This window comes from Lytechinus variegatus, chromosome 13 (assembly GCF_018143015.1).
Source record: "Lytechinus variegatus isolate NC3 chromosome 13, Lvar_3.0, whole genome shotgun sequence".
Classification (NCBI taxonomy): domain Eukaryota; kingdom Metazoa; phylum Echinodermata; class Echinoidea; order Temnopleuroida; family Toxopneustidae; genus Lytechinus; species Lytechinus variegatus.
The window spans coordinates 35126852-35149927 of NC_054752.1; the positions used below are offsets into that span (position 1 = coordinate 35126852).

Consider the following 23076-nt stretch of genomic DNA (forward strand, 5'->3'; position numbering starts at 1 on the left):
ACGTTGATCTATCAGTTGTAAATTTGCAACAGAATATTTGCAATTGATCGCAAATATTTTCTTGCAACACCCCCTACGTCTAAAACATTACAAACAGAGTGAAATATAAGTACAGAATATCTACTTTCTATCTTTAAAACAAAATTGTGTGTTTCATCGGGCATTCATTAAAGGGGAAGTTCACCCTGAAGAAAACTTTCTTGTAAAAATAGCAGAAAAAATAGTAAAAAATATTGGTGAAGGTTTTAGGAAAATCCCTTAAAGAGTAAGAAAGTAATTAGAGTTCAAAGTTTTGGATTAGTGACGTCATAAACGAGCAGCTGTCCCATGTGTTATGTAATATAGAATGCATAAATTTCAAATTTTGTATGGTTCTTGATGATTAATTTTGTTTACTTTTCATGATCGGGTGTGAAACGATTTGTCTATTGATATACAAAAGTTACAATGAAAACCATTTTCAATTTTCTGAGAAAATGACATTTCATTGATTTTTTACCATTCGCTAATGTAGGAATGCTGTTCGCATATCACGTCACAAATCAAATAATTGAAATTCTAATAACTCTTTAATTATTTAATGAATTTTTCTCAAACCTTCGGCAATATTTTTCATTAATTTTTCTGCCATTTTTACAATAAACTTTTTGTCAGGGTGAACTTCCCCTTTAAGGGGGCACTGCCGATAATGGTACCTGGTCATAGATTTGTGCATATATTTCCCCTAAATTCAACTTATGTCCCAGAAAACTATATATCATTTTAAAGAGGATATAATAAGGAATATGTTTAACATATACATTATAATCCTCGGTGTTTGAAATTTGACACCATAAGGAAAAACATAAAAAATGCATTAAATAGCTCTAGCCAGAATACTGATCATTAAATTCATATGCAAATGCTTGAGCTGATAGATGTCCCAATACTTAACAATATGAGTGATCTCAGTTTTTTAAACATTTTTATTTTCTTTTATTTTTTAATGATTTTTTAATGTTTTATTTTAAAAATTATGCCTAATTAACTCACATAATTCACACTTTGAACAAAATCCAGATCACTCATTTCACAGCTCTAGTATTCAAGAATCTTTCCTGCAACTTTCACTCCACTATTGAACATACCGTTCTTGAGTTATCATTAATTATAATGGTTATCATAATTATGAAAATCATCCTTTTGTAAAAACAAAGGAAATGAAATAAAATGCAAAACTCACATTCGTTTATGCGCTTAAACTGAAATAAATTACAATAAAAATGTTTTTTTTTAACCAAAATATACAGATACTTTATTAGATTCAATGTACAATGGACATTTGAAATATATAAAAGCTTTGCAATATATACATACTGATCAATTAATGAATGGAATACATTGTAATTTACAGCAAAACAATTAACTAATCTACGTTATGACAGGAGTCAGCATCAGCGTTGCTGTGGATAGCTCTGACACTCCATGAGAATTATTTACAAGTTTATGAAGGTGGCAGTGAGTTTAACTGGCTTCTAACACAAAGCCTATACAACAATTAATTAGTTAATTTAAATATTAATTATGAATGAATAAATTTCCAATATGTACATATAAACGTCGGTAACGATATTTACAGCTGGAGTCGTAACAGAAATATCAAAATAAAAGTTATACAAAAAACAGAATCAATATATTCTATATACTGAATGAAAACATGAATAATAATTAATACATTAATTTAATTTTTTTTCTTCTTCTTCTTCTTCTTTTTTCTTCTTATTCCTCATACTCCTTCAGTCCTCTCCTTCTTCTTTTCGATCTTCAGTCTTATCTTCTTTGCTTTGTTTTCTTTTTTCGCCACCAATAGGCAGGGCGTCATAGCAGAGAATAATTTTGTTTGGGCCTTTGGGGGAGGGTACGCAACCTCCTCATGAAAAAACAGGATAATCCTCTGCGTCGGCGCCCATGCCCAATGCGGGGGGGGGGGGCTGTTCGATATTTCTCCACCCGCCTATATATGGTCTTAGTTTCAACATTTGTTTTTAGATGGTATCTTAACTTGAAAAAAATCTGTAAGTATCTTGAAATTAATATCTAAATATATATCTTTTTCAATTGTGCCTTCTAACCCCTACCCCCCACACACACAAAAAAAGAGGGATGCATAAATTATTAGGGAGCCTGAGAGCGGGAAGGACTAAATAATTTATTTGCTAAAATATTGCCGTTTCGCTAATTGCATTTAATTATTGAGAGCTGCCTATGTGCCCATAATATCTTCTTTTTTTTCATTTGGAGAGACGATCAACGATTGACAAGTGAAATATAAGCCCCCCCCAAAAAAAAAGGGTGTGTACGTGTGTGTGTCGGGGGCGTGATATCAACACAATTACACGAAATTGTATTTTTGTTGTCTTAAACTGTAGGGTTGGCATCAGAATGTTTTCAGGGGGCTCCGGGTGGGGTGGGGGAGACTGCCAGTCCTGTCAAGTTAGATACAGAAAAAATCACCTACGTTTAGACTAAATGTGGTGTTATTTTTTTTGTCTCAAAGAGAGGTAAAAGGGGAATAAGAGATGTTTAGGCCTGTACCTCTCCTTCTCTTGCTTGGCTTTCTTATTTCTTCTTTGTATTTACGCTCTTTTTCCCTTTTGCCCTTTTACATTGTATGGAGTTTAGGCCTATACTGTATTTCTCCATACCACGTTGAAAGTTGAAGTGATCATCATCATGCCACGTTAATCACCTAGCCATATCGTCATCATATCATCGTCATTATTATCGATCATCATTATCATCACTTTTTTATCATTGTTTTTTTTCTTGTCATTAATTTTGATGCATCATTTCATTTTGTAATTGTTGAAACGCATCAGTATTTTATTAATTAACAGTATCTTTGAAGTTTGATGTATAATTTGTATAATTATATGAGATATGGATTTACTAGGCCCTATTTCAAATAATTTTTATAAACTTGTGGAATGTGTATTTTGATTTGAGAGAATACAAACATCCTTAAAAAAATCACCACCATCGATCAGCACCACCACACCATTATTATCATGAACCGTCTATGTTCATTTTTTCGTTCTTATGATTAATATGATTATGATCACCGAAAGGTTCAGTTTATATTACAAAATTAAGACCGGGAGGGGACAGATCACCAAAATTCGTCCTCTCAGGATGATAAAAATATACATGTATATTAGTATAATATACAAAATCTAATATTTGACGTTTAAATCGCAATTATTGTTTGTACACTAGTTCATGGAACTACTTCTGCAAGCACCTGACTGTGTAAGAAAACTAAACTAGAGTCCGGATCTGGGCAAGCTGGAGACCCAAAAACTAAAAAAAAAAAATACAAAAATACAAATGAAAATAAATAAATAAATAAATAAAACTAAACTAAACTAAAATAATGATAATAACTATTTATCAATTTTAATCTATCTACGTTAAATTGTAACCGCTCAGGGTCAGCTAGCGGAAACGAAACTGAAAGTTTTTTTTTTTTTTTTTTTTTTGGGGGGTAACTTATGTATAAAAAGAAATTGATGGTCCATTTTTATGTTAAATGGTAACTGACAAAAAGTATGTGTGTAGAGGGGGTATGCCCCCTCCCCAGCCCCCGGTTTCACGGTCCCTTCAAAGTTCCCTTAGGAAGAATTTTTCTAGTCCCCAAAATACAGAAACCGATGATATTCCTTTGTATTAATTGGGCCAAAATATTATTCCCAAATCTTTCGACATAAAGATTTGCAGCAGATCATACCTTGGGTAATTTAGTTTACCAATTGGTGCTCACTTTCCATCGGTTACCTTACCTGCATGGGTTGAGTGCAGCACAAATTGGTCAAAAATTCAGGAAATTCATCAAAGATTGAAAAAGTTATAAGAATTTTATATTTTTTGGTTTGTACAGTGACGTCATATATGCGAACAGCCTTTTACGTATCGTGGATTTAAAAAAATAATTGAAGTGTCATGATGTAAATGTGTTTTACTGTATGCTTCAGTAAAAAGAAAGAAAATTTTAGCCATTTCAGGGGCGGCGGAGCGAAGTTGAAAGTGGAGGGGGGGGGGGGCACACAAGGAAAAGGTACCTGTTCCATCGAAAAGGGTATCTATCTTAATCATGGCCGTATGTAGAAAGTTTTCGTGGCGGGGCAGCATGTTTAAATTTGGGACAAAAAACTCAAAAGCAAGGAAGCAAAGCGACCAAGCTTATCATTGAGGCACTTTTACATTTTGTTGATGGATTTTGTGCATACTTTGTTTTGGTGAATTTTGTGAAATTTGCAGTAAAAAAGGTGAGTTTTCAAAATTTCGGTGGGGGGGGGGGGAGTAAATACCCTCCTGTCCCCGCTGCGGTACGACCATGATCTTAAAACAAAGAAAAAAAAGAGTTATCTACCTCACTCAAATGACTCATGTAGGTGGGCCCTACTGTTAGATCACATAGTTTTTTTTCATTGAATATGCACTTGCAGAAGGAAGCAGAACGGCGCTGCAGGCGGGCGCTCGATCATCGGGCTCGAAAAGAGTTTTTCAGGACACTTTAACTTATATGAAGAACAGGCACCTATAAAGGCAAAGGGGCACTCGCTAACACAGAAAACAGTCCCTTCTCGGGAAAAGGGGCATAGAACACGTTAGAAGGGGAGGGGGTGGCACTTTTCTTGGGTAAAAAGGGGCACTGGTACGAGCTAAAAGGGCACCTATAAGAAGACAATTAAGGGGCACTTGCTAACGGCATAAAACGGATCCTTCTCAGTGAAAGGGGCACAGGATATGTTCTAGGGGCACTTTTCCTGGCTAAAAAGGGGGCACTGATTCGAGAAAGGGCACTTACAAGAAAAAGGAAAATGAGCAATTGCTCAGACATAAAACGTGTCCTCAGATGGAAAGCTAGAGCACAAAACATGTTAATGAAAGGCACTTTTCTTGAGTAAAAAGGTGCACTGATAAGAGAAAGGGCACATAAAAGGCAATTTAAGGGGCACTTGCTATATAATGGCATAAAACGGATCCTCATCAGTAAAAGGGGCACATGATATCTTCGTGAGGGTACTTTCATTGGGTAAAAGGGGGCACTGATTCGAAAAAGAGCACTTACAAGGAAGAAAGCACTTGCTCAGACATGAAACGGGTCCTCTTCCGATGAAAGGGGCACAGTACAAGTTCGTGAGGGCCGGTGCATTTTTTTGCGTAAAAAAGGTCAATTTTCAGTGCTTCTAAAACTGCGTGTATGGGGGGGGGGGGGCCAATGTGCCCGGCAGGCCCTCGGATCGCCGCCCGGGCCCTAAGCCATTTTATTATCAGCTGCTCGTATATTAGACCAAAAAAAACGCGGTTAATCCTGTTTACTAGAACTTTTACTTGTATTGTGACGTCAAAAATAAAAAAAAAAACTTAAAAATTGTAATAACTTTGTGAATCTTCGATTTTTTAGTTCATACCATTATCAACTTTTTTTCCAAATTATTAATTTTTTTATTTCAGAAAACAATTTTTTCATCTGGTTAAACTTCCCCATTTAATTTGAGCGTTTATATCCTGCAAGCCAAAATGTATCTACATATTTTGAAGGTGGTATAAGTCACAGGTCCCACCAGTGTATAAGATTCAAAAGACCCCCCTCTCCTCCTGATCCTCGGCCTAGCCTTCACCCAGTCCGTTTTCGGGAAACCGCCCCCCCCCCCCCCGCCGGATTCGCCCCTAGGCCCTCGATGTGGTCCACCCTCGATCGCATCTGATCACATGATAATTATGTTATACGATTGTCAGGTGACCGCTGCCGATCACCTGAGCTATTGCAGCTAGCTGAGCATAGAAATATATACATCTCTATGCAGCTGAGCGAGTTAGCTGATCCTGTCCTGACATGCCTGAGCTGAGCTGAGAGAGGTAAACTGAAACTGTCCCTGTATTGGAAGAAAATTGGTTATGTGAGTACAAGTATTTTATTTGTTATCAAGAGTCAATCATCATTGAAATTGAATGAATTGAATCAGTAAATCAGTATTAGCCAAGCCAGGGCAAGGCCTGGTTTATTGATTAGGCCTAGTATTCTATCTAAATAAGTAAATTATTAACCTCGCAGTACCGGTACGCGTGAGCTGAGTGGAGCAAGGCAAGAATTAGACAGCTGGCAGCCGTCTGTTTCGAGGAGTTTTTTAACATTTAAAAAAAAAATTTCTCCTCGTACACAGACGGCTCGCTATCGTGCAGCCACCATTAGGGGACTTGCAATGCAAAATCCCCCCGTCGGGGCTTTTCAATTTTTGTCTTTAATGAATAAAATTTTTGAAAACTAACGTGACTAAAATGCAAATTTATATTCCCTCTTGGCATTAATTGCCAAAAAACGGAGAAAAATCAAGTTAAAAGGAACAAAAACAGTGACTTACCTCGGCTGTCGTGCAAATTCACTTCCCCGTTTTATCCGATCTTAAGTACATAAACATATGGCCATTGAGTCCCCTGTACAGATCGCGCTAGATCTTCGGTCTCTGTATTTGGTGAGTGAAGCCAACGAAGTTCAGCTGAACAACCAACAAAACAGAGACCGAAGCTTTTGGTCTAGGCAAGAATTGAAGAACGTGTGCAAGTTTTGCTCTTGACTGCATATCATTATCGCGCATGTAGATGGATGACTGTAAATAAAAGATCGAGGTCAACAGGATTAACTTACCTCGTAATAAATGATGATGACGATGAAGAAAACATCAACTTTTAACTTAAAAAAGATTGAAGACTCGGTCTCAGTGTGATGATATATATTTTTCTACATTTACCGGTACAAGGTTCAAGGTTTAGTTCTGGATGTAGCTGACCAGCTCCTGGTGATAAATAGCGAATATGAATATTGATATTGTTATATATATATTGTTCTCCATAAAAAAATTTAGTTGCTTTTTTCATTTGTTTTATTTCTCTCTTCATTCCAGGGATTCGATTTTAAGGCGCGCGAGAGCGATCGCACGCTACATGCGCGCCTTAATCCATTTTAGGTAGCGCGATTAATAGCGCGCCTCGCGATCGTTGACCTGCGCGGAAATGCCTAAAGTCGCCCTCGAAATCACCCAAAATCATGCTTATTGCCGAGTGATAACAATTCAATATGCTCGAGCTCCGCTTACCATTTAAAAATCATCCAAAATGCAACACTCAAAGTCATGAATAATCCTCAAAAATAGCGAGTAGCGTAGTTTCAAATTGCGTTATCTTTTCTGTACCACGTATTTCCATACACATGGTACCAAGTACGGAAAAAAAATCAATGCAACGGTCGGGAAACAGTTGCATGTATAGGGGTCCATTATGACTACCACCATGTGCAATTTCGAATGCACATGTTTCCCCTACAGATATCACAATTCTGTGATTAAATAATTCGAATTACACAGGAAATAAATCCCTGAGTCTTGTAACCTAGCATTGGTGAGTTGTTATTCGGCTTTGCTTTCCAAAACGGCTTATTAACTTCCAAAATAAGTTACCTTATTTATTAATAATAACTAAAAAATCATTTATTTTCTTTTTCTAGGGGATGAGGCATTATAATTATATCAGACAATAAATCATCAAACAAAGCTCCATCTATTTTACAAGGCTGGCGGCAGGCTCACGCATTGGCGCTTTTACTAGCTAGCCAGTTAGAGCTCTGTCTCTGCCAGAGCTCTGGGGGACAATTCACTCAGTAAAGGCCTCAATGATGGTGATTTTCTGTTTCAGACAGAGTTTACATTTCATGAATATTATTCAAAACTGCCAATAAAGTTTGATGATTTCTTCATTGTCATGTATATTTAAGTTCTTAATGAATACATTCTCACCGAATTTAGACTCCCCAATAGAGAAATGAAATTTTCATGGAGATCTGCATGTTCAAAGAACTTCAGGAAAAGTTAGGGGATGTGGGCCTTTATTACATGTACATGGCTGAGTACAGGGTATTGTACTGGAATAGATGGAGTAGAAATTAGATATTGAATTCATTAATATCCAAGTCAAACTCACAGTCACACACACACGCACTCACCCACACACACCCACATCCAAGATTCTAAGCATGAAAAATAACTTTAAAAATCATACAATATTGAACAAAAAGTAATAATTCATTAATAAGTGAACAGGTATTCCTCAAAATACAAAAAAGTAGCATTTAAAAAGAGCCCCCGAAATGCAAAAAGTACCCCCCCCCCGAAATTTGCCAAAAAAATGTAAAATGGAGCCCCTGAAAAAAAAAAATTGTCAGTGACTTAACTTTAAGCCAAAGTCAAAACCTAACTCAAACAGGTTTTGATAACACACAATCTAATTACAAAACATTGTAAAACGATTACAAATATTTCCTTTGGTTGTTGATTGTAATTTTATAGTACATACATTTCCTCCATCTGTTTTGTTAATTGGACAAAAAGCTCCCCTTGCATGTTGAAGAGCTTTTTGCAGTGCTCCTCTACCGCTCTCCTTAAAGATCTAGGAGAGCTATTTATTGCTCCCCTCATAATTATAAAACTGAGTCCCTGTCATTCCTTTACACTTTTTCCTCCTTCAATTTGTAGCCTGCACTTTTATTGTAAGAACATTCATAAGTACCCTGAAACAGAAATATGTATTTATGACCTGGGTATACATCTTGACTAAATTAGTTTGAATATTCATGTTCCTTTATAGTGTTATCAAATCAAAATGCTATCTTCCAAGATATGTGTGTGGTAGGTCACTCAAATTCTTACTAAATAAATCTGTCTATAGATTGAAGATATGGCACAGAAGTGCCTTTACATTTTTAACCCTTTGGAGACTGAATAAACACACGTTTTCCATAGACTCCAGCCTGCATATGTGGATTAAGTCTCAATGGGTCATATTGATTGCGACATTGACAATTTTATGATAATAAATTTTACTGTCTCCTTTCCTTTCAAATATATATCTTGACGCAAACCTCTAAATATTTCCCTACAGAATGATGGCTTCTTTTCTAAAGACAATCTTTCTTGGGAGTGTGATGTTCTTGGTAGTTGCAACACTACCCTTAGCTTCTAGTAAGGGAGCATTTAGAGCCATGTTCCATCCTGATCCGCCAGCTTATGCTCAGAGGTCGAAGGTCGATCCCGGCGAGCCTTTGTTTTTAACACCATACATCGAGTCTGGAAGGATAGCTGAAGGTATGTTATGATCAGCAAAAAAATATGTTCTAGTCCTGTAGTTTGCAGCACAAGAAACAACCAAACTTCTGCAAATTCTATTTGTCTTTATTTACGAGTTTGTCTTCATTTATTATATTTTTTAGTCTTCATGAAGCACCAAATAACAATGGTAGGTGCAAAAGGATTTTCAGGTCCAGGGAAGAAAATGTTAATTCCAGGATATTATCTTTGTCAGCTTTTCAATCTCTGAAATTTTACTAAATATGTAAATGAAGTGTTTGATGGCTATTTTAATTAGGAATTGATTTAAATACATATACCAAGAGAGGGCACTAGATTTAAATTCAAATCCTATCAAACAAAAATGCCATATCTAACTTCTAATGAGTCAAAAATATGTTCTACTCCACTTTTGCAATTAATGTTAGATGGTACTTGATTTACTGAGGCCCATTTCATAAAAGATGTACAACTGTTTTAACTTTGCCATTATGGCAACTACCATGGTATCAGGGCTCAGCAGCCAATCAGAATCAAGGTTTCCATGGTAGTTACCATAATGGCAAAGTTACAACAGTTGTCCTTTATGAAATGGGCCCCTAATCCTTTCCCAAAGCTTTAGACGGGTTTTAACTTTATGCTCTGCTGTTGTGGGATACTTTTTCTATTGAGTTTATCTTCATTCTTTAATTCAGGTCAGAAACTGAGTCGTGTTGGACCTTTAGTTGGTACTACAATTGAAAGTTATTCAGGTAAAGGATATTATATTAACTTCAAGAGATTTCATAAGCTTTGATTTAAAAAAGGTTACTCGTACTTGAAGTTATTTGATCATCTTTTTACATTTTCTCTCTAGTCTCTCTATCTATCCCCTCTCTCTATTGTGAATACATGTCCTTAAGATAGATATAGTACCTGCTTTTATAAAGCCTAAACTAATGACCTTTGACATCTCAAAATAGCAACAGTTATAATTTTCTTTGAATTCATGTAGTTTGAACAAAATATTTATATTTTCCAAATGATAGTGATTAATGATGGCCAAATTGATCGATAATGGAAAGTTGGACATTTAGATAGGCTTAATATGGCAATGAATAATATAAGAATTACTGTATTTTGTCGTTGATTTTTAAATTATCATTCAGGATTTCTGACTGTCAACAGCACCTACAACAGTTCAATGTTCTTCTGGTTTTTCCCTGCACAGGTGGGTGTTTCATAATGCTGTTCGTAAGATACGAATGACTTTACGCACGACTGGTGATCCTTTCTTGTGCTATGTAATATCCCTATGTAATTGAGTTATGACCTAAGAACATATTCCAGTCTTGCGTAAAGTTGTGCGTAACTTTACGAAACAGCTTTATGAAACACCCACCAGGTTTGTATATACTTAATCATTTTGACTTGTCAAAGTTCACCTGCTTTAATTTCTATTCTTAGGAGAGGGGTATTCATGCCTCATCTACAGAGGCTTTAATGCACAGATATGATTTAGCAACTCGGGACAAATTGACAAATATGAGCATAGAAGTCAATCAGACAAGATACTGGATCTTGTCCAGTTGGACTTAAAGAGGACAAGAAGATATCCTTAGTTACTTTTGAGTCTGTGGAATCAAATGGATTGAAATGTTTATTGACAATAGATTGCAGAGTGTTTCATGAAAGAAATAGTTATTTTTTAATGACAAATCTACCCTGAACCAATCAGGTGCAAGGATTTCTGTAGTTCATAAATAATCAGTGACTTTATGTTTTCATGACATGCTCTCCACTATTTTATTTAGTATATATTGAATAGAAGTATACATTGTCCTTAGGTCAAAATACAAGCAGAAAGCAAATGTGTTATGTTGAAAGGATATTTACGTACAATGATCATTTTCAAAGCATTTAAAGACCAAAAGAAAATATTAATTCATCATTATTGTTTTCTGTCTTCTCTTTATACAGAACAATGATTCCTCAGCTCCTGTGTTGCTATGGCTACAAGGAGGCCCAGGTGGTTCCTCCCTTTTTGGACTCTTTGCCGAGAATGGTCCTCTTACTGTAACTAAAGACCTAAAATGTAGGTTTTTTGTGAAATTCTTTGACATGTCATTTGTTTAAATGCAAAATGATAACAAATATTATATCTCTCAGGAAGCATGTTGTTTTCATAGTCTTATTTTAAAGATGCTTAGTTTTGTAACAAAAATGTTGAAATATAGGTGAACTAGGGACCATTTTATAAAGCTATTAGTGTCAGTAAGTTATGACATGACATGATGGTAAACCCTTTCTTGTACTACTTGATATATCCCTGTGTAGCTGACTTTGGAACCAAGAACATCTTCCACTCATACATATATATATATAGGATTATATAGTGTACGTATCCACCTTGTTAGGTGCTCAAGGCACCCCAATATTACCCCTGCTAAGCTAATCTACCTATTCCGGTGCTCACAGCTTTTTGAGGAATTACTTCCTTCCGATAACCATTTACTTCACCTGGGTTGAGTGCTGCACAGTGTGGGTAAATTTCTTGCTGAAGGAAAACATGCCATGACTGTGAATCAATCCAAAGTCTCCCAGATTAAAAGATGATAGTCTTGAACCCCTAGACCAAGACGCTCCCACTTGCATTACTCTATGAAGAGCTTAATGAACACCACCCTGGCCTGATATAGACACTAACTGTTATTTATGTTTTTTGCGTAGAAAAAGGATCACCTAATTGGTTCATGTATCAGGAATATGTGTTTGTTTGGGTCTTGCAGACAGGTATCATTCAGAAGTGGTTATTAATGTCTAGGGACCGACCTTTAATTTCACCATCCAAAAGATGTGATCCCGGCAGGGCTTGAACCATGGAATATTGAATCAGTTTGTAACTTCTACATTCAGTTTGATAACAGGTGCATGTCATACACCCATTATTAATTTGTATTTTTGAGTAGTTTTGAGACCTTCCAAATGCTCAGCTACCATTTACTGAGACCAAGCTACTCATGACATGTTTCATCCGTTTAAAAAACACCCCACCAGCTTATAACACAGGAACCCCATTGCCTTGCGTGTTATGTCAATGGGAGCTCAAGTGGGGTATTTACCACCCCACTTTCAGTTTTGGGAGAGTTTTTATTTCTCTCATTTAAATTGGGGAGAGGTGGACTGACAGTTGATAAGAGCTGATAACATGCAGCAACCACTTGATGCAGCTCTAGGTTTGAGCCCTGTTCACGTTTATAGGATGATGACATTTAAGGTCAGTGCCAGATGTAGATAATCACACCTGATTGATACACATCTGTTAAACTCAATTACATGCACACCGAACATTAGCGATTTTGATGATATTTTATAAAAAAACATAATTCACTGAAGGTGATGCAAAGAAGTGGGGTGGGGAGGGGGAAACTTCTATTCAATTGAGAAGTTGTACTGGAGTATCAAAGAGAAATAAATTTCATGATTCCTTGGGAAGCTGATGATTTATTAAGATTTTTTCATTTTCTTCAAAATCTTAGTGCAGCCGAGGCAATGGGCATGGACTCGAAAGTACTCTATGCTCTACATAGATAATCCAGTAAGTTACATTTGATGGTGTAGATGAAATTATTTATTCATGAAATCTCATACAATATACATTCTAAACCTATCGCCCACTCAACTAATTTTCATATTTTTGTTTTTACTTGGATTAGTTCAATGAATGTGTCTAAGCTCCATCCCTGGTTTCTTGGAATATTATTTCAAATATATTTAAACAAATTTATTTTCTGATAACACTTGGCTCGATTAAAAGAAATTATGATTTTGCCTTCAAAAAGGGCAGCTTTAGATTTGCTACCAGATTCTCCATGTACGTCATATGCACCTCAAAATGCATTTTGACAAATAAGCATGTCATTGAAGGTATACTGCCCAATGGTGAATAGGCATTGAAATCTTGATATCGATTGACTGTTGAACAATGTTTCCATGTTAGCTATAAACCATAAAGTTCTATGCAACACACTCAAAAGAGAATGAGCACGTCCTTTGACCTTGCAAAAAGGCCCGAGAGATACTGAGCAAATCTTTTGGCCTTGGGTAGCAAGTATATATCTACTGCTCAGTCATGTGCCTCAAAATTGTGGGCACTTATGTAAACTCTTAGATCCTTGTGTGAAGACAAAGGAAATGTAAACAATATTTATTTCTATGTACACTGTACTTGACTTTAATGTAATATTGCTTATGTTACAATATACCAAATAAATAATATTGACATTTGATTTCCACTTCATGATTGACGATGCAATTTCTTCCTTTATTATTATAAGGTAGGTACAGGCTTTAGTTTCACTGACAGTGATAGTGGATATGCAAACAACCAAGATGATGTAGCAGTCAATCTGTATAGGTATGAATAAATGAAATCTCATCTAATTCAGAGCTTAGGCTAGCTCAATTAACTTGAGGTGTACTGATCAGTATTAAAAAAAAATCTGTTTAAAGCTCTTCCATGTCAATACAGAGCTTGCTTTGCTTTGTTCTTGAAAAACAATTTCTATTAAATAAAAAAATATTGGAGGATTTATTTCACACTGTAGGGACAAAGCAACTCTCTCACTCTGGTAGTCTACTCAACAGATCTTTATATTGTTGTCACTGTAAGGGCTCCTATAGAACCCTCCTTGGATCAGTTCGAAATCTGAATGTCATCCTTCTTGTTCCATCAAACTAGAGGATGCTGAATAAACTAAAGTCAAATTCATGATTTCAGTTTCATTTTAATTAGTAGAGAATAAAATAAATTTTCAGGTGCTTGTTTACTTTAAAATGTTTATTTCCTTTTATGATCTGCAGTGCTTTGACCAGTTTTTCCAGCTTTTTCCTCAGTATCAGAAGAATGAGTTCTATGCAACAGGAGAGGTTAGATATTTCTATTTTCTTTTCAACCCATCTATGACATTGAATTATTTGTAGTTTTTTTATCAACTTTCATTCTCCAAAATGGCAACATTAATATGCCCCTTTTTTTTTCTTTACAGCAGTGTTTTGCCTTTCAGGTTTCATATATTAGCAATAGGTAGACTGGTAGAGAAAGTCTGTATAAGTGATAACTATGAATTTGCTTTTGAAAACAACAATTTTGAGAGCTTTCAATTGCATGGCCTAGGATTTTAGTGATTTTTGTTTCATTTTAAAAAAAATACTATTGAATGAAAGATATTGATAAATTTTGGAAAATGCCTCGGTATGTGTATGTTTTTAAAAATCTGGTATGTCTTCCATGATTTACATGTAAGTGTTCTGCATCAAACTTTTTTAGGGCAAACCACAATAAATAGCATACAGCCAGCCAGACTAAGGATCTAAATTTGTTTTTGCTATGAGAATGAAAAGTTACGTATCAAACATAAATTGCGCCAATCGGACAGGGCAGTGGGAAAAAATGTTTTACTGGGGGTGCTGGTTTAAATTTGGCAAGCAAAAAAAAGGGGGGGTCAATAGCAAGTGAAAATGAAAGTCATTTTGGTCACGAGAAATTTGACAAGCAAAAAAAAATAAAGGTTTTAGTACAAAATGAAGGTCATTTTGGTTATATTTCTCTATTTTGGCAGAATTCCAGGGGGTGCTGTCTATGGAAAATAACACACATAGAACGCCCAGCACCCCGGCATTCCAGGACCATTCAATCATTTTCTGAACTGTTGATTCTCTTCTGGTATTCTTTAATTAAAACAAATTTTCTATTTTTTCTTTATTCTCCCTCTAGTCATACGCAGGGAAGTATGTACCAGCCATTTGTTATAAGATCCACACTGAGAACCCTAAGGCAAAGGTTTATATCAATCTTCAAGGAATGGCAATTGGAGACGGCCTCGTTGACCCCTACTCGGTATGTATTTTATATTAGCTTGATTAGATAATTTGTTCAATGCTTATTTTTGTAGGCATCATGCAATTGTGTTCAGTTGAATGGATAGAGAACTTGGATAGAGTTTTATCAACATTTGTCATGAAAAAAATGATGGGGGTGTGCCTCACGAAACTCTGAAATGGGGGTTTAAGGAACTGACTAAAAGGGTAAAGTACGGGGTCTTGGGAACTAAATATATACCGCGGTGTGTGGAAAACAGGGTCTACAGAACGGGATCGAGGCACTGTAAGTATAGTATGTGCATGAGCTAGCCATGCATGGAGCGGCTACTAGTTATATGTAGGGATTTGTGAAGCCGTACGTGTATCCTCTCGCATGCGTTGCTCGAGTCGCGCTTGACAATTTTGACAGGGATGGGGAACTGAGATGTCTTGTAACGGGGGTCTTGCGAGCAGGCTGTGCGGCTTCTGAACTGAATTTTTGTCATTCGGAGTATCTAGACAAATGAAAATTATGTCTAAAAAAAGGGGGTCATCAAAGTGGCACGTCCCTGTACCACCAATATATGTGAGTGCCCCCCTTCCGGGCCTTTAATTGTTGCTTCCTGGTACCCTGATGTTACCATAGTAACAGTCAGACAAAAGTGATATTGAGAAGCTAAAGCAGGGAGATTATTTGATTGCAAAATCATGAAAAATTACCCATTCAAGATATATTTTATGGTTATCAGTTTATGATTGCATATGAATATTAAGAAGAAAGGGGGGGGGGGGTAGAGAGAGGGAGAGGGATTGCCATATTCCAAATGCACAATCATAGCTTGATCACTGTGTTTTGTGTCAATGAAGATTAAAAATAATGTATTTTTCCCCTCAAATTTCTAGTACTTTACCTATTTCTTTGACATTTTGCAAGTGGTTTCTCTCCAAATATTGCAGATGTTTCCAGGTTATGGTGACCTAATGTACCAGACCGGTCAGATTGATCTGAAGCAGAAGGATGTTGTTGACCTCTATACCTACAAAGGATCAGAGTTTATCAACCAGGGAAAATGGTTGGAATGTTTTCAGGTGAGGGAATCTGGTAATAGAAATTTCATCTGTTTGGGAAAGAATGCCTAATTCTAGTTTTGGTAGCAAAAGGAGTTAGAAAGAAAACCTCATTGATTCTATTATTATTGCAATGTTGGCAGCTGTGAAACATCCAGGCCCAAATTCACAAAGGTGGACTAAAGTTATACCGGGGTTAAATTTAGCCAGGGGTTAACTAATACCCGAGTATAAAGTTAGTCCACCTTTGTGAATTCAGGCCCCAGTGTACAAGTGCAAAAAAAAACATGAAAAGATGCATTGGAGCAGTATGTTGATCAGGGAGCTGATATTTGACATTCAATTCTGTTTTTAGTTGCATTAGCCCCTAATGAGATGCAGTGCAGTACAATGCAGTGTAGCAATGATAACGTTTGATAGCAGTTACAAAGTTACATTTGAAAAAAAAATAATGCACAAAGTTAGAGAAAACTTAGATTATCTCATATGTCCAAACACTGCTAAGAATGTCCAATGAATTTTATTGAATGTTTGAAATTGATGCTCTTTAAGGTTGTTTGATCTTTTTTCAAATGGCTCTATTTTGCCTTTTCTCACTCATTGTTTTTATCTCGCTCTCCGTCTCTCTTCTAGCAATTTGACATACTGCTGAATGGAGACCTTTTTCCGTACCCTACATTCTATTACAATGCAACAGGTTCAAATAACTACTACAACTTCATGATGACAACAGTAAGCTTGATTTTGTGTCCTCTCAGTTACATTGTATCAATAAATGATAAGTTTAAAGCTAGACCAGCCGTAGTAGACTTTAATCATAGCAGGGGCAGCTAGAAAAAATTACCCAGGATAATATCAACCTATTGACTTGAATTGTTATCCCCGACTAACACTGAACTTTTTCCAAAAAGATGTACTACAGATATTTAAAAGACACAATGTTGTTACTCTTTATTTATTCACCATGGGCTATTCCACATAATGATCAACCTTTTTTTAATTTATTTATTTTTTTTTTACATCATATCCCCATTTTTCTTCACTCTTACTACATAACTTCACAAACTGCTCAATCCTTGATAATTTGAGAGCATCATAATATGAACTATATACAAAACAGAGTGAAATCATTTCATGAAATATTGAACTATATGGGTCAGATGCACATATTTTTATAGAATATCCCTCATGTGAAGATGTGCAAAATAATTTAAAGACTAGATCTCTCTTTCTTTTTGGAAAAATAGAGGTGTCCATTGATGTTTGTTTCCTTTATATGATATTATTCGACTAATACACATTATCTAGGGCATTAGTAAGGATTATACGCAAGAGTTATAACTTTGGAACACTCCTTATCTCAATACCAGTACCAGTCATTAGCAATTTGTATAATTTGCTAAAATAAATGACTGGTAGCTTGATAGATTTCAGCTAATCATCCGATTAGCATCCATATCACCATTTTATAAATAAAATCATGATTTTTTTTTACTCCCTTTATAGATGTCTTCATCTTAAGAATGAACTTTCTGTTAATAGCTTTAAACGTTCCTTGTCATTTTCGTCCCCTTTCTTACTATCACGTATTTACTTTGGGGTCAACACTCAACAAGGCAAATTTGCTCATTTTTGTTGACCCCTCATTCAACATAAATTGTTTTGTTTGTTGTTTTCTTATGTTATTTTTTCAATCACTATTTATTTATATGTTCACCATTTTTGTTATTTGTATGTATTGACTTTTATGTGTGTTTTTCTGAAGAATGAAGTAAAATAAAATAAAAAAATCTGTACCCCCATCATTCAGCTTCCTGCAGACACAAACTACTACAATAACTACCTAGCTCTTCCAGAGGTCAGACGAGCCATCCATGTTGGGAACCTGACCTATAACGATGGTAATAAGGTTGAGGAACACCTTAGAGAGGATATATGCAAGAGTGTTAAAGACTGGACTTCAGTCTTGGCTAATAATTACAGGGTGAGATGTGATGTTTAGTTTGTGTTTCTGGTAACTCCCATAGGAACTCGACAGGACAGCGTTTTGCTGGTAAACGCCAAGCTGGTATATAACCAATTACCTAGGAAGCATTTTATGTCTAGGTTAATCAGTCATATTGGCTGACCTTATAGACGACAGATATCACTCTCGGACCTTTTTATCTAAGTGGAGACACTGGCAGAGTGGGGATTTGAACTCACAACCTTGTGATTATATCACGTGTCCAATGCTCTAACCAATGGACCACACAACCTGTGTGGTCGGTATGTTAATATGCCAAGTTGGGATGGGAGAACCACAGCCCTAAATTGTTTCCCCATAAGAATATTTGAAGGCCTAAAAAAATTTTGCACTTAGGAGCCTGGGGGAGCATTTTGTTGACATTTTTGTCTGAGATGTTGTAAGATCTGACTAGTTAAGAAGCACGGTTCATGTGGTAAGTGTCGGATGAAAAAGGACTGGTGAGATGAAACATCCAGAACATTCTTACTATTACTGTTCCCAACCCCCCCCCCTCAAACCACCTGCTACGTTTGGTAAAAAAGTATATTCACATTTGTGAATGACTTTGAATTTTCACATGATACCCCAATTCTCAGGTGTATTTTTCAGGATATCCAAATATTTTTTCGACCAATCAATTTCTCAATCAGCAATAAAGTTTGTCGTAAAATTTGTTCTTCATTTCTGATTTTGTCACCACAGTGTTTGTTCTATAGTGGTCAGCTTGACATCATCGTAGGAGCAACGCTGACTGAGAACTTTCTTCAAAACTTAACTTGGAGCGGAGAGTATGGCTACCGTAACTCAGACAAGATTGTCTGGAAGGTCAATCCTGATGACACAGAGGTAGCAGGTTATGTCAGGCAGTATAAAGACTTTTATCAGGTTAGTTCCACTCTTATCTCTCAGGAACACAGATTTGTTTGAAAGCCTTTTTGATTTGTTTTATTCTTAGAAATGGCAACTGCACTGAGTACTGTTCTTTTATTGTTGCATTTTTTCTTACATCGGTAATGAAATTGTAAAAGAAATGAGGAGTTGTGGTGTAGTGGTTAAGTCACTTAGTTATCAAGGGTTCGAATCTCACCCTGCGCTAATGTTGTTTGGCAAGGCACTTATCCATGTTGGTCCTCACCACCCTGTTAAAATGGTTACCCGGTAGGATGTGAACGTCGATGTGATCAGATTGGCATGTATGCACCAGTAAAAATGGTTGCCTGGCCAGGATGCTCCCCAGGGAGTGGAGATGGTGCACTTTATGTATGGAACATTGGCAGGTCCAATGACCGGGGTAATAATAATCACAATTAAGTGCTTAGAAACACAAAGCTCTATATAAATGTAACTATAATTATTTCTTTGTCATTATTATTACAAATTAGTTCATTATTATTACAAATTTACTTACTCATAATTACATGTACCAATGACTTACACAGATCATAGTCTAGCGTCCACCTTGACCAGTACTTTACACCTGGATGGGAATGACCAAATGCAAATATGGCTTTACAAAGGACTGAAGTGGGATTTGAACCCTGGACCTTATGGTTTAAAGTCCGGACACTCATCCTGTGATCCCCTATCCTCTATGATTAATTAGTTTTTCTTGAACATTCTTTATATTTATTCTTACAATTTTTTTTAAATTTCAGGTGATTGTTCGAGGTGGTGGGCACCTTCTACCCCATGATCAACCAGAAAGGAGTTTTGATATGATTGACAGATTCATCAATAAACTACAATATAACAAGTAAACTATGATGATAGATAAAGGATTTCAGGTATATAGGGCTTTCATCTTCAGCAAGTACATTTATGATAATAGCCAATGTTTTCTTGTTTTATTGGTGGTCTCAAGGAACAATTTTCTCCTCAGGAATTTTAAAAACTTAATACTTTTACCAAAAATTTCCATAAATTCTATTAAAGTGTGCACAAAATGATTCATTTTCACTTTAGGAAATGCAAAAGCTCTCCATGACAAGATTGATTTCTTTTTCTCTTCCACTTTTGAGTTTCTTTGCAAAATTTTAAAGTATCTTGCCCCCCCCTTCCCCCACCATTGCAGAAAAAAAATTGTGTTTGACCATGAGCGAGAGCTTTGTAATATGTAAGCACGTGCATTGTTGAACTTCCAGAATTAACAAAAATTAACTGCCACATGTTATAATTTCACATTATACAGTGCTATTTAAAGCATTTTTTCCCTCATTAAATGACACCCACATGGAAAGTACCGCAATGTTTTATCTCAGTCCAATAATGTATGGCACAAAATCATGCTTTGAATCTTTTTTCCTGGTAAAAAATGTTTCGGGACATTATTGATGGAAAGGTCCATGTCATTTTTTTTTATCTATGCAGCTAAGATAAATAACTAATATCATGTTTGCTCATGATATTCATGAATAAGAACGGTTGTTTATATAACTGTTTATAATAGGAAAATAATCTGATAAAAATGAATTGGCAATAAAATATTGAATATATGTTGATGGTAAATATGACATTTATGTCTTGTTTGCTCTTGGAATGTGTGAGTAAAAGTTATTTCTGTTTCTGTGATTTCGACAATCAAAATGTGATAAATCATGTATTGAACAAAAATAGAAAAAATTTGTTATGACAAATCTTACATGTATTTTATAAGAGGAGGCTTGTTCAGATATGATGCAAGAAAGCTAAGTAGGGCAATTCCATACGTGTCGTTCGGAACATTTCGAAACAATTTCTAGTCTCTTAGGTGTATGCATGAGCAATAATTCTTTTTCTTGTCACTGATAAAGTTATAGTGAGTAGTCATGTGAAAGTGATAACCCAATTTTTTTTTATTATAGGGGAATTAAAGGTGAAAATGGCGTGTGTTGTATGGGACTAAGAAATGCCCTGTACAACAAGCAACAATTTCACCTCTAATTCACCCAAGGACAACATATTTTTGTTGGTTGTCATTTTTTACATGCCTACCTAGTAGTACTTTATTATTACCACAAAGCAAAGTGAAGTTCCTCATTTGTTTGGACAGCAGGTTGAATAGTTTTGTGAAAATGGCTGATTTTTCCAGCATGGAATCGCCCAGTAACAGAGTATATTAGCATTTTTATGTCCAAAGACAATAGGATATGAGTGGTTTTAAAAACAGTTGCAAAGGCATGAGACTTTTTTTGTTGCAAGGTGCCTCAACCTCTTAAACATGTAGCCCAATTTATTTGTTTTCCAAAGTAAAGGCAAATAGAACACAAATGAGCAGTGAGGTAATCTGTTATTAATTGCATGGACAAGCTGTGACATCATTCAACATGACTCAGGATATTGAATCATGAAATTATATAAAAGGAGTAATAACAATATGACAATTTTTTTTTACCTGGAGCATGTAATGTTCATTTATAGGTCTATATGTGAGGCTATATATTCAACAAGTCTGGACAATTGTATCAAATGTTGCTGAGGTTTGCCATATCATACCTGAAAAGAGACTTAATTGCCATGTTTACTATAGAGATATAGGCTTTAAATGCCATTTAATATTCTAAGTGTGCAAAAGTAGAAACAAAGACTGTATGATGAAATCAGGAACTGAAAATATTTTTCTAAATATGTACATGAATTTTATCTCTTTGTTTCATAGATTTGTCAGTGTGTGTATTTGTCATATGTAATTGAATCAAAATTCAACTCTGTATTAAATGCATTCTTTTTGAAAGAGCCATTATCTTGTGCTAGATATTCTTAATGAAATGATGTGGAATAAAATGGAAGGATGATTCATATACAACTTTTCGGGGCAGGTTTTGTATGTTATTTTTAGTTTGCAATAATTTTTTTTTATATTTGATAAAAAAAATCTACCATGTGTGTGTTTAAATGTTACAGAGAGCCACAATAATTTTACCATAATTAGATGATACCCCTTCAACTAATTTACCCGAAAATAGTCCATATTAAAATAGGGTAGACCCATCAATTAAATTATGTTCACTCTATCCGACAGACGACAGAATGCAAATTATTGTCATGATAACCACAAGTGATAAAGGGCACAAAAGTTGATGTTCATCAAGTAGTATGCAGTAAAATAAATATGCCACAAGAAAAATAACAAGATTAAGAAGATCCCATGATGAACTGTATGCCGTCACTTCAGAGTTCATCACAACTACCCAATTGGCTAATTCCGTCTTCCCTGAAGCAATCTCCCACTGAAATAATCTCACAGCCGATATGGTATCCTGCAGAAGCACTGATATACTTGAATTAAACATGCTAAACCTGCAACAAAACAAAACAGAGTGATATTACTCCCATTCTCGTCAGCCCTGAGTTACCCTTCCTGGTGGAGGACTTCAGGGAATGGAACTACAAGGGACAAGTATACATACAGTGCAGTTAACCTTTGACCGCAGAATCCATATTATTTGAGACTTGTGGTCATTCATTCAAAGATGTCATCTAGCGTTACAATAGTGTGGACTACATCAGCATGAAAATTGTGTTGACTTACCGTTGATTCAATTTTCATGCAAAAGCTGAATAACGTCCACACTTGTGAATGGAGTTAAAATGGAGTTTGAAAAAGTTTACACAGTTTTTCTGTGTGTAACCAAGATCCATAAACTTCTTTCTTGGATTGGACACCTTAATAGAATTTGGAATATGATAAATATAAACAGCTTTATAATATAAGTTGCACCATTCTCTCTCTCTCATTTCCCCATTTGTTCTCTTTCTCTCACGTTTCTGTGTTTTTCTATGTGTGTGTGTCTCCCATGTATTTTTAACCTCTCACTTTCTCTCTTTCTCTCCCTCTCTTTCTGTTTCTTTCTATATCTCCCCTTCTCCCACTCTGTCTTTCTATCAATCCCATCTCTATCTTGCCCTATGCTCAATCTATCATGTCTCGTCATTTTAGTGTCTCTTTTCATCTCTCTCTCCCTTCCCATTTTATCCATATTTCTTATCTCTCTTTTCTTAAGAAAAGTTTTAGTGAAATGATAC

At 35.7% G+C, this 23076-nt stretch overlaps 1 protein-coding gene across 1 annotated transcript; it reads left to right on the forward strand.

Annotated features, from left to right (window-relative positions):
* Positions 1–5856: 5856 nt before the first annotated feature.
* Positions 5857–21856, forward strand: LOC121426465 (probable serine carboxypeptidase CPVL). The gene is made up of 14 exons (XM_041622783.1): positions 5857–5942; positions 8974–9176; positions 9854–9910; positions 10307–10368; positions 11118–11232; positions 12677–12735; positions 13475–13552; positions 13998–14066; positions 14914–15036; positions 15957–16088; positions 16701–16799; positions 17878–18051; positions 18778–18960; positions 19731–21856. Exons 2-14 carry the CDS (start codon positions 8975–8977, stop codon positions 19830–19832), a joined length of 1455 nt encoding a protein of 484 aa, XP_041478717.1. The 5' UTR covers positions 5857–5942; position 8974; the 3' UTR covers positions 19833–21856.
* Positions 21857–23076: the final 1220 nt, after the last annotated feature.

What these genes read in the sequence shown, in the direction of transcription:
- LOC121426465 (XM_041622783.1), top strand. Translation starts at nt 8,975, where the DNA reads ATGATGGCTTCTTTTCTAAAGACAATCTTTCTTGGGAGTGTGATGTTC. An exon ending in TCTGGTTTTTCCCTGCACAG is followed by an intron (nt 10,369 to 11,117) that starts GTGGGTGTTTCA and finishes CTCTTTATACAG; the next exon opens with AACAATGATTCCTCAGCTCC. An exon ending in TGCTCTACATAGATAATCCA is followed by an intron (nt 12,736 to 13,474) that starts GTAAGTTACATT and finishes TATTATTATAAG; the next exon opens with GTAGGTACAGGCTTTAGTTT.